General features: G+C 39.7%; 1 protein-coding gene across 6 annotated transcripts in view; it reads right to left on the reverse strand.

The window, feature by feature from the left end:
- The window catches only part of LMNTD1 (lamin tail domain containing 1), a 295,746-nt gene that overhangs the window by 214,927 nt on the left and 67,586 nt on the right, over positions 1 to 13,233 (reverse strand). For 5 of the 6 annotated variants that reach the window (XM_054037041.1, XM_054037069.1, XM_054037051.1 and 2 more), the window contains exon 6: positions 7,988 to 8,113. The exons of the other annotated variant lie outside the window; for it this stretch is intronic. In XM_054037041.1, the coding sequence (XP_053893016.1) occupies positions 7,988 to 8,113 (126 nt within the window). The remainder of the gene's footprint in view (positions 1 to 7,987; positions 8,114 to 13,233) is intronic. 6 annotated transcript variants of the gene reach the window in all.

A 13,233-nucleotide genomic window follows, 5' to 3' on the forward strand; every position in this document is an offset into this window, starting at 1 on the left:
CAATTGTTCAAGGCTAGCTATAAATGATACTATATTTGGCGTGGCAGAAATGGGATGCAGTCTAGTTAAGGTACAAGAGAGCATCTGTTGCTTTGCTATACAGATCTGTTTTTATTTTTTGCTATGAATATATAACAATACGTCCTGGAAAGGGAGAAAGATGCAGCATCACTGCAAGTGCATTTGATGGGAAGGCCTATGTTGTTGATAAATAACATGAATTCATCAATTACCTTTGGGAAGTTAGTCCACGTAAGGAAAGTATTATTGTATTTCCTACATACTAACAGTTTATATTTGGAAGTCATATTACATCCAAGAAAGTGTTCACACAGGACAGGGTCAGGAGTTGCCATAGCTGTACCTTGCAACTGCAGATTCTCTCTTGCCATTTCCCATTGAATGTGAAGTGGTTACAGGTACAAATAAGATGAGCTAAACTGGTGACCATGTTTCATAGAATCATAGGACTGGAAGGGACCTCAAGTGGTCATCTTGTCCAGTCCCCTGCACTCATGGCAGGACTAAGTATTCTCTAGGCCATCCCTGACAGGTGTTTGTCCAACCTGCTCTTAAAAATCCCCAATGATGGAGATTCCACAACCTCCCTAGGCAATTTATTCCAGTGTTTAACCACCCTGACAGTTAGGAAGTTTTTCCTAATGTCCAACCTAAACCTCTCTTGCTGCAATTTAAGCCCATTGCTTCTTGTCCTATTCTCAGAGGTTAAGAACAATTTTTCTCCCTCCTCCTTGTAACAACTTTTTATGTACTTGAAAACTGTTATCATGTCCCCTTCTCAGTCTTCTCTTTTCCAGACTAAACAAACCCAGTTTTTTCAATCTTCCCTCATAGGTCATGTTTTCTAAACCATTAATCATTTTTGTTGCTCTTCTCTGGACTTTCTCCAATTTGTCCACATCCTTCCTGAAATGTGGCACCCAGAACTGGACACAATACTCCAGTTGAGGCCTAATCAGTTCGGAGTAGAGGGGAAGAATTACTTCTTGTATCTTGCTTACAACACTCCTGCTAATGATGTTTGCTTTTTTTGCAATAGTGTTACACAGTTGACTCCTATTTAGCTTGTGGTCCACTATGACCCCCAGATCCCTTTCCGCAGTACTCCTTCCTCGATAGTCAGTTCCCATTTTGATTGTTCCTAAGTGGAATACTTTGCAATTGTCCTTAGTGAATTTCATCCTATTTATTTCAGACCATTTCTCCAGTTTGTCCTGATCATTTTGAATTATAATCCTGTCCTCCAAAGCACTTGCAACCACTCCCAGCTTGGTATCACCCACAAACTTTATAACTGTACTCTCTATCCCATTATTTAAAGTCATTGATGAAGATTTTGAACAGAACTGGACCCAGAATTGATCCCTGCGGGACCCCACTCATTAAGCCCTTCCAGCTTGACTGTGAACCATTGATGATTACTCTCTGGGAACGGTTTTCCAACCAGTTTTGCACACACCTTATAGTAGCTCCATCTAGGTTGCATTTCCCTAGTTTGTTTATGAGAAGGTCATGTGAGACAGTATCAAAAGCTTTACTAAAGTCAAGATATACCACGTCTACTGCTTTCCCCCTATCCACAAGGCTTGTTACCCTGTCAAAGAAAGCTATCAGGTTGCTTTGACACGATTTGTTCTTGACAAATCCATGCTGACTGTTACTTATCACTTTGTATTCGGCTATTTTATAGCCCTTTTGTTAAAAACAAGTTAATGCACAAAGGCTATCTTCATGAAAGACTTTGGTATAAAGAGAAGTAGCATTAAAAATAACTAATGCCCCAATCCTGCCTCATGCTGGCAGACCCTTGCATTTGCATGGAGTTCCAACGCCTTCAGCAGGGCACCTCAATGGCTTAGCCAGCAGGAGTCCACCTACATGAAGCGGCTTGTAGGACTGATGCTTAAAAGGGTGCGCTCAAAGTTGTAATGGTTATTTAGATCTTTAATTCTCTCTCTCTCCCCTGAGGAAATCGCTGGTTTTCCTAATGTATAAGGGAAGTTTCTGGACAAGGGGATACAGATGTAAAGCAATAAAATATTATATATATATATATATATATATATATATATATACACACACACACACATTTTATATATATGTGATTGATAGATAAGACAGATAAAAATGAAATGGAAAGGAAAGAGATACAATATTGAATAAACACTGAATGTTTGGTTTGAACTTTCGCTTTATCTTTATGTATCCATGGCTGTTTGTTTGTTTGTTTAACTGATATATGTAGCTACATGCAATGGTAGGTGCATTTTCTATATACAGTCTTTATATATATTAGCACAAGTCATGTCAATGTCATGTTAATCCAATGAAGAAATGTAAAAGGTAAGAATCTTACAAGAACAGTTCATAACTTAAGGACTTTTCAACTTTAAATGAGAAATCACAAATCTAAGAGTTTGAACCTTAAAATCTATCAACTACACCCAGAAAAGTTTTGAACACCAGAATTTTTTTTTAAGCTTAATACTTTCCCAGGGATGGGCAAGCCAGCTCAGATATGATGGGAACCAGTCCAAACTCAAAATCAGACCTGAATCCAAACTGATTAGCAAGTTTTAATGAAATAAATAAAATGATTCTTTCCCCATTTAATTCCCACATGCCTCTGTACTTCCTTGTTCTGGTCAGTAAGAGTAATAAGATACCAACATAAAGACCGGTCATGTATTTCCTGGTTTCTAGCAAGTAAAAAATACTATTAGAAATCTTGCATGAAGGTCAGACTGACAGATTTCCTGCCCGATCCCTAGACAGGGGGTGGAACCCCCTCCCTAAAAACTTCTCTCCAGATAAGAATATAAGAGCTATTATTTCAATACATAAATTAAGTTGTACAGAACATGCACAACCTTAAAAAGCTTTAAGCTGTTATTAGGAATGTACATTTTCTGCTTTTACCATATCTTCTACAAAGGCAACACTTACTGACTGGAGGTTATCCATTCTGATGAGCCAACGATTTCTCTCTATATGAATCAAGGTCTACAGGAGTTTATTGCCTTTGAAATGTCTACATTTAATTTGAAAGTGCAACCTATATCAAGTGATCTGATCTTAGTGTGACATCACATTCACTGTGATATCAGAGCATAGCAACAAATTTGTCCACAAAAGATACTGCTACACTACATTACACACTGTATTAATATGGCAGCTTGAAACTTTTCTCCACAGGAGACAGAAGAATATTGTCTAAATATATTTGATCATTTCACGTTGAATATATTGATAAATACATTTTCCTCTGTAGTTGTTATTTTGATGTTTGTAATCCTTTTGTACATATTGGTTTGTAAATTAAAATGATTTCTGCCAAAGTTTTTTTTTCTTTTTCAACAAACAAAAAAGAAAAAAGAATCAATGTAGGTTTTGATACATGTACATTAAAATGAAAAATATACTTCATGGTTCTTTTAATCAACCTATCTATAGATAGACTTCTCTCATATTTCCAATGTAATAAAATAAATAAATAAACAAAACAAAAAACATTTCCACAATCCGAAGCACAAGGTTAGACTGTTATAACCACAAACCAAAAGGTAGCAAAAAACATACAGAGGATTTAGCCTTTGACAGAGTCCAGGCAAACCCCATTTTTACTTATTAAGGACCCAACCCTGGTCATCCAAAGATCACTCGTACCTGCTATAACCTTTCACTACCCTCTGCTCACTGGAGAATACTCAGAATATCCACTGAATTAAAACACTAGGACCGCACAAGCACTCCTTAATCACCACAAATCATATGCGCCACAATAATCTCCTTTGATTTAATTTACATGCACTCTGGGTTAGCCTTTGTCCACAACCTTTAACCCAGTGGGGTATCTCTTGTCCAGCTTTCTTTCCTTAAATTGTGTCACCTATCTGCTAAAATGGACCCAAGTGTGTGACATATTGATGCTCTTCAAAGGGCCTGATCCAAACCCCAAAATCAAAGAAAACACTCTTACTGACTTCAGTGGCCTTGGGATCACATCCAAAATGACAATCATGTGCTTTTTCCTCCCTTTAATCCTCTGGGATCATAAGGGGAAAGGAATTTGCATGGCACAGAATGGGGTTTCTTGCCACTCTTTTCTTCTGGCATGTCTAAAAGAAGAGCACTGGAAGGAAAAAAGCTGGGAATACCATTCCTTCAAGTACACTGGAAGGTTCCCATTGAATGGTATAGTCTCTCTTGCCCTGAGTGTCTGAGTGTAAGAGATCTTAGGAATGTTACTTAGCTTTCCTCGCTCATGAAATGGCTTCTAAATATTTTCTTAACATGCTGTGATTAACAGACTAGCTCAATAGCAGTATGACTGTCGCAGAGAAGCGATATGCATACGAAACATGGATCTACCACTTCAAGATGCAGTAGTAACAGGAACATGCCCTGTGATCATCTTCCATTCTTCTATACTTCAGCTAACTTAACCTCAAAGAAGCTGAAAAGGAAGGACAAGCCGGGTAGATCTACACAATAGATCAAGAGAACTCCAGTTATTGCGGAGTAACCTTCCTTTCTTCATTATAAAATTGCCCGTGCAGATCCCCAGTTTTAACAGACTGGCAAGCTGTAGACAACACCCAGAGTAAATGGTGAGTGCTTCATTACACAGAAAGTGAAGGAGTGCCCTTCTGATTTAAACACCTGATGGCTCCTGAATCAAAAAAGTAGTGTGGTCAGGCTGCAAGAGACAATTCTTATAGGATGAAATGTTTTCTGACAATAAAAACAGCTGGTGCTGTCCTTATCTGAAAGGATGCACACACAAGATTGCTACCCATCTCACAATTTCTTTAATATTCTTTCCTTTCACTGGACACTATTCACAGAAAAGCAATGGAAATAAGGTCTTTGTCCAGTTACTTTGCAATGGTCTCTGCATCTGCCTTTGAGTAAGAAATCTAGCTTTCTAAAAAGATGCTATTCTCTTTGGATAGCCGCCTCTGATTGCTTTTGACTGTTGCTAGGAACTTTGGAAGTGCATGTGCATTCCACAATGACACACTGGAAAGCATTTCAGAGTAGGACTGAGGAGCAAGCTATCTGAAATAGTTAAGTATTTTATCAGTAGCATTCAAGTACAGTATCAGAAGTCTCATTTCCGAGCTATGCAGTAAGCACAGGGACCTCAAGCTTGATGGGCATCCAGTGTATGATTTCTAATGGAGTCTGAGTGCAAACTGGAGACAGAACAGCTGACACCCTTACTATAAGACTATTCTTGGAAACAAAGCAATACACAAATCTCAGAGAGATGGATTTTGCAGGCTTGATATTTATAGTGAGAATAGTTAGTGGGAGAGGAGGGAGTTGTTGGTTTGTACCCAGCATGTATAATAGCTTTATCGCAGAGCACGTTTTTAAAAGCACAGATGTATTAAGCGTCTGAGAATTCTCTAGCAGCCTTTTTGTCATTTTAAATTGGACTGTATTGGTTTGCCAGATGTACATTGGTGCTAAAATGAATGTATAATAAATGTTTAAAAATTAGCTTCTATATCTCTGCTCTATCCTAAAAAAACCCCAGTACAAATAAGAATACATTAGTTTTGGAACGGAAGCCCTAAATTATACTTCATTCAGCAATTGGGAAAAACAGTTCAGTTCAGTGGGACTGAAATAATACTTTTCATTTATATGTGTCTTCTGATCAAACCAAAAAATGAAGTCCTCAGTAATGTAACACATTTATCTAGACTAGGATACACAGTGTATTTTTAAAACATGCTCATTAATATGTTTTAACTACCATGTTTTTACAATACTAATTTTATGCTTATCTAGACACAACTTACAAGTTAGATATTATCACTATTTTACTGACAGGGAAACAGAGATGCACTATTTTGTCTATTGTCACATAGGAAGTGTATGGGAAAGGTGGGAACAGAAGCCAGATCTCTAGTTTCTGACTAAGTCCTTTAGCACAGCATTGAGCATTAGTGACAAGCTCATTATGTCATGGAGGGACTATCCTTGATTGTGTGGAGCCAGATTTTCCCAAGATAACAGTACCCACATCTTCCACTGTGACATTTACAGCTAGATTTTTAAACAAGCTCTATTGGGCGCTGAGCTCTCTCAAAAATCTGGCTATTAATTTTGGCTGGATATACATTATAAATGGATACATGACACAAATAAAAATCTAAACGTGTTAATATTTTGAATATGTTATATATACACATAGCTCTGTAACAGTATGGAAGTTTCTAGGGCCCTGCACAGAAATGGAAGACTCTTTTGCAAAGTCGTTTTGGCAGGTGTTAGAACGATCCATAGATATGCAGAGCTCTCTGATGTCCTATGAGCTGGTCCTATTTACTCCAGCCCAGGTGTAAAAGAAAACTTGAGTGCCTCTAGGAGGTGGAAGGGACTAGAGCAAAGACAAAGAGGTCCTGGAGGAGAAAAAGCCAAGCTGAAGAGACAGCTTACTTTGAGGTTTATGTTACATTGTTATTTGAGGAAATAAAAATGAACCCCAGGATGGAAGTAATTTTGGACCACATCCAATGTGTGTCTCCTCTGTGATTTGAGCAGAATGATAACTCTATCTGCTTATAAGCACCTTTTATCTAAAAAGGTCCTAAAATGCTTTGCACACTTCATAAACAGGACTCACTTCACCCACCACTATAATACAGCCATAACTGGGGCAAAATGCAGCAGTTGTTTAACAGCACTAAAAGTTTAGGAATACAACTGAGGAAGAATACAGTAGCTAATTAAAACTGTAGAATAAATGTAGGTAGGTGGAGTGTAATGGCTCTCACCACAACTGGCTCAGGACACTGGGATTAATATCCAAAGTCTTGTACAAACAGCAACATATTTAAAGACCACAAGGGATCAGGACTTCAGTTTTCCATCTCATCCAAAATACACTTCCTCCAACAGTTCAATGCTCCATACTATCCCACTGCAGCTTGGAATGAATACTGACTCAGGGACAAATTCATTCCTCCACCAACACTGAACTCAGAGTGGGGACTGAGAAGATGAGTGCTTGTGATGCAGACAGTCATGGTTATAGAGGACAGCTGTCCAAACCACAGCCCTTCACAACTGGCTCTAACTGATATCTCCATAGAAAGGCCAAAGACTGAATAGGGGTCAGAGACGAAATTATCCTCTCATCCTCCTGTTCAGGATTAAGGTTCATTGGCAGTATAGCTAAACTTTGCTGCAACTCTGCCTATTTTGTTACCATTGTGAGGACAAAGAAAGGAATTGATTCTCAAGGCACATTTACAGTGCAGTCAATTCACTTAAAATATTCAGATCTGTTGGCAAATGTTGCTACATAACATAATACAAACAAGCTTGAAAAATCTTCCAGCTCTCATTTGTTTTCAGAGGCTGGAGTGTCATTATCATTAGGAACAAAGAGCACTTCATGAGAATTTAGCAACACTGTTTGCGTAGGTTTATATTGTAACAAACAATTTTTTCATTATTATTGTGTCAAATCTACCAGAATGTAATTTGGTGAATCAGAATTCCACAGGGGTGGAATGTGTTTTATTGTTTACAGTAATAAAAGCTATTTTTCCCTAGCTATGTGAAGCCAAGTGCCACTTGTATTTTAAAAATTTACACACTATTCTATTTTAAAAAAGAAAATTAAAATGGTATCAGCCCTTATTTTACAAAAAAATTCAGTCTCCCCTTTTGGATTATTTGATGGTTCAGCAATCAAAGAAATTTATGAACATATTGCAGTTGAATGCTTTCCAAAAACATGTATGACTGAGAATGCTACGATAACTTTTCAGAATGCATTCAAATAGCATTATGATGTTAGCCACACAGTAAGCTATACTCAGTGGTGTGCAGAAGAAAACATGTCCATACAAAGCCACTGAGATATAACAACTGAGCAGTGGTTTAACCCACTTCCAGTTTTCAAAAATCCATAGCACCTCTATTATATTTATATTGATCTCACCTTCTTCCGTAATGCCGTAACTTCAACTGTCAGCATATCAACTCGCTGATTCAGGCACTGGTTCTCCTCTTGCATTTTCCCCAGCATGACTCGATCAGTGTGTAACCTCATTTGTAACTCCAGAAACTGAGACAGAACACGGGGACTTGTTAGACAAAGCAACTTACATGATTATTAAAACAGGAATCAAATGCCAAAGTCGATTAGGCAATGAACCACACTGTGATCAGCAACATTTCTTACACACAGCATGATGGAAGATTTGAAGTTGTCCCAGTTTCTCTTGCTCGCCCCAATAAAAGTACTTTATATTAATATTAATCTAAAGACTCATTAAAAAATAAGTCTGGAAAGTATCTAAGGAGCAAACTAGATATACTTCACTTTGTTTTAATCTACTTTTACATTGCACTGCATTTTACCAGAAATTCATTCTTTCAGCAACTTAATTAACTTCACAGATCTTATAATTGCATGCATAAGCCATGGGATTTTTATTCATATATTTGTTTAGCCTTTACTGCTTTTTTTCCTAATGTATTTTCCCACAAACATGGGATTTGGGCATCTTAGTGAGCTACACAATTATTAATGCAACATACTAGGTATGAATTATTATGGGGGGGTTTCATGTTCTCCCATGCACAAAGAGCAACCATGTACTCCAGTCTCAATTACTTAGATTAAGAAAATCAACAAAATAAATAAGTGTAAAGTCTTCCTGTGACAGTACAGTGTGTGTGAGACACGCTTTGTAACAACAACCTCCTTGAATGGAAAGACTAGAGAACCTCTCACAGCAGCAAGGCTCTTAGAAATTTAAAGGTGCAGTACGCAAAAAAGGATGCAAGTTACAGAAGCTACATTGCACCCCAGGCTTCCACTTTCAGCTTACAGTATTTTTATCTTGAATGAGAACTATCTCGGTTGTGTTTGGTGTAATAACTATGAGTCCAAAGGTGTTATAGAATATGATCAGTGTTTATTAGGATAAAATTCACCTACCCGAGCAGGAAAGTTCTCTACTATAAAGTGCACTAAATTGGTCTGAGCCAGTTTACAATGGTTTTCACAGAACTCCACCCATAAGATTCACTGTTAATTTACAGGCAATATATCATTTAAACAAAATCTCACTCAGTGATGCTGGAATCTCATAGACTCATAGACTCTAAGGTCAGAAGGGACCATTATGATCATCTAGTCTGAACTCCCGCATGATGCGGGCCACAAAAGCTGACCCACCCACTCCTGGAAGAATTCTCTCCCTTGACTCAGCTGTTGAAGTCACCAGATCATGATTTAAAGACTTCAAATCACTGAGAATCCTCCAGCAAGCGACCCCTGCCCCATGCTGCGGAGGAAGGCGAAAAACCTCCAGGGCCTCTGCCAATCTACCCTGAAGGAAAATTCCTTCCCGACCCCAAATATGGCGATCAGCTGAACCCCGAGCATGCGGGCAAGATTCTCTAGCCAGACCCTCTGGAAAAAGTTCTCTGTAGTAACTTTTAATATCCCATCATTGACCATTGTTACTAATTACCAGCGATGGCATGTTATTGACCTATTGACTAAAATCATTTTATCCCATCAAACCATCCCCTCCATAAACTTATCAAGCTTAATCTTAAAGCCAGAGAGGTCTTTCGCCCCCACAGTTTCCCTCGGAAGGCTGTTCCAAAACTTCACCCCTCTGATGGTTAGAAACCTTTGTCTAATTTCAAGCCTAAACTTCCCGACGACCAGTTTATATCCATTTGTTCTCGTGTCCACATTAGTACTGAGCTGAAATAATTCCTCTCCCTCCCTGGTATTTATCCCTCTGATATATTTAAAGAGAGCAATCATATCCCCCCTCAGCCTTCTTTTGGTTAAGGTAAACAAACCGAGCTCCTCGAGTCTCCTTTCATACGACAGATTTTCCATTCCTCGAATCATCCTAGTGGCCCTTCTTTGTACCCGTTCCAGTTTGATTTCATCCTTTTTAAACATGGGAGACCAGAACTGCACACCGTACTCCAAATGAGGTCTCACCAGTGCCTTGTATAACGGAACCAGCACTTCCTTATCCCTACGAAGCCAGGACACTTGCCTAGCAACTTCTGAGAGTTGGATTTTACAAACTGATCCTTTCACAATGCCAGATATACTGCAACCATCCACAGAGAGATAGCCAGCTCAAATCCAGTCTCACGGGGCTCAGATATAGCCTGAAAGCAGGAAACCAAAGCTCTACCAGGGCAGAGTAGATATGAGTACCAGTCCGGTTGCCCTACCCATGGAACAGTTTTTGCATCAGCCTTAGATGAGGGGAGTGCCCAGATACTCTTCTGATTGAAGGGTAAACATTGCAAGAGCACAGCAACCTTGAGGAAAGGTGGTTTATGGGGGTGGGGGGAAAGAAATGCTGGTCCAGGAGGAAGCTCTCACCCTTTTAAACATTGTGAAGGTTGACTTACACATCACATTATTAACATTTATTCTTTAGCTCCTGAAAGGCCAATAAAAAACAACAACGCTCTAGCCAATTGGTCACAATCAGGGGTCCACCCCATATAGTCACCTAAGGGATTTCCTGGACTGTCACTGAGGAGAAGCGATAGGGTGGTAGGGTCTTAATTTAATTGGAGTAAATGAGCCCAGAGAGTTAAAGGTGTTAACACAACCTTGTCATTGTGCCAACACTAAACAGTCAAACATGATTCAGGGTTTTGCGTGCCAAGACCTCAGCCTGCTTAGTACCATGGCGAACACACTACAAAAGTAATGCCAAAGTTTGGGAGTTTATTGATCAGGATACACAAGCAAAAAAAAAATCAGAACAAGACAAAATATTTTGGAATTGAAATTGAGTGATTATGCAAAACAAAAAAAACTTATCCAAGTCCCTTTCTCAGAGAGCAGTTGATAGTTAGAGTCTCTTATTTTGTCAGGCAGAGAAGACAGAGTAGTTCTCTTGTTCAATTCTGAGTTGTGAATGATAGTCACTGTGATGGTTCTTGGGATATACAGCACTGAGAGTCATCTTGTTACCTTTGCATCCAGTGTGAGGGAGTCTGGCTTGTGCTTAGCTGCGCGTCAGCTCCCCAACCATCCTGTTACCACTCAAGCACTCTCCTTCCGGCTATGCCAGCCCTTACTTTGCCTTGCTGTTTAACAATAGGTACACACCAGTCCCTCTGAAGCATTCCCTTGTGCTATCCTTTCTTGGTAATGACTGAAGGGGTGTTAACAGGCCTCTCGTTAACAGGGTGCCACTTTGAATGGTCCCTTGAAATATGTCAACTACTTATGCTAAACAATGTGTTCCACCTTGTATTGAGCTGTGACACTTTGAGTAAATTTCCCAAAAGAAGAGCTCTGTATAAGCTAGTCTCTCTCACCAACAGAAGTTGGTCCAAAAGAAGATATTACCTCACCCACCTTGTCTCTCTAAAATCCTGGGACTGACATGGCTACAACTTCACTATATGCAACTCAGGATCAGCACTTTTGCATGATTCGACTGAGGATCAGCACTTTGCTTACTACCACCGCACTGAGATATATTTATAGTAAAAGCAAGAATACGTTTATCACCAAAGATTCATGTGATAGTGAGTTAGGATATTAGCAACAAATAGTTACATGTAAAACAAAAATCGTAAGATGACTTCTAGACTCTAGACATAACTAACAGGTTAATCTCCTGTCCAAAATCCTCTGGAGCATTTTCAACTAAGGCTAGTTGTGATCCCCTTCTCATGAATGTAAACTCATTGTCTATTTACTTCCTAGGTGCAGGATGAGGGGGTATCTTCTTTGCCTCCTACATATGCCACAAATTTCACTGTCTGTATTTAGAGCTAGGATAAACCTCTGGGGTTTGTTTTCCGCACATGCTGCTTCCCTGTTGAATTCACATCTCTTCCTCAACATCAGACTTCAATGAACAACCATTGTATTATCTTAATTTTTACATCCCGACAGAGAGATGCATTTATTTCCTCCTGTCTGGAGGAAAATCTGTCTTTCACCTCTGCTGGTGACTAATACCTTGATGCAGGTTATAAGAACATATTTTCAGTATATATACATAACTCCTTACACAGTACCTGTACATACATTGCATAATTATATTAATAACCAGTGTGACACCAGCTTTCATTTGCGACCTCACATGACATTCTTTGGTGAACGAGAATGTACATAAAAGAATCAGGGATAACTGTACCCCTCTGTACCCCTTTGTGAATTGGCATTAAAAGGTTCTTAGGCTACAAGTCACTTTCCCAGATTTTGACAAAACAGACAGAAGAAAGGGGAAAACAGATAGGATAGTAAAGGTGGGGAAAGTATGGCTTTTTGTTGATGTTCTTGGGCAGCTCATCAGACACAGACAGATGCTTTGGCCTGGCAGGTAAGCCACAAAACCTGCTACTCAGGCTCACTTTTCCAGTCTGGGACATCATTTGGCTGGTCTGGTCAGGACCCTGTGCTTTACTGGTCTCTCTGAGGCTGGGCACAGCTAGCTGGGGCAACTCATCCATCATGCTGGTGCTATGTGGCTGCTCTCAGGATCAGGAGAAAAGCTGAAAGAGATAGAGAGACAGTGGGGGGGGGGGACAAAGACATGAGGGAAGGGAAGACAGAGCAGGGTGTCACATGACGGCCCCATGCTGAAGTCTTGCTGGGACAGCGGTGATGCTCAGGTGTGTTAAGATCTGGGTGTCATCAGATCCAATGGTCCTCAAGGCTCACGAACAAAGGACAGAGTTCCTGGAGCAAGCAGAAGTCAGCCTAATTTCTGATACACCAATTTTGGTACATTGACTGCTGGTCCCACACTCCTCTTGTTTTCCAGGCATGCTATCAACACAGTCCTTGAGTTTTATCAGTAGGCATCTTTGTGGACTAACCTGGTCTTCCCCCCCCCCCCCCCTTCTGTGCCTTTTCCTTTCAACATTTGTTATAGGCGATTGATACATTTTACAAACTTTTATCCACTTTCCTACAGTTGAGCCAACAACTGGGGTAGGCCTGCCAGGCCCCAATTATTAGAAGAGTGGGGACAAATTTCAGCTGCTTGAAAAGTGCCAACATCTAATCCTTGGAAGGTGAGGGGAACCATATAGGGGTTTGTTTTCAAAATCAAGTCAGTCGTGATGAGTGTGCAGTGAACTGGGTGTTCTCAGTTCAGTTCCTATTAGACAGGTGTCTGCATCACATTGACAACCTCAGCACAGAGGACAAGGAGGGAATAGTCA

Source organism: Malaclemys terrapin, chromosome 1, assembly GCF_027887155.1.
Source record: "Malaclemys terrapin pileata isolate rMalTer1 chromosome 1, rMalTer1.hap1, whole genome shotgun sequence".
In the NCBI taxonomy this organism is placed as follows: Eukaryota; Metazoa; Chordata; order Testudines; family Emydidae; genus Malaclemys; species Malaclemys terrapin.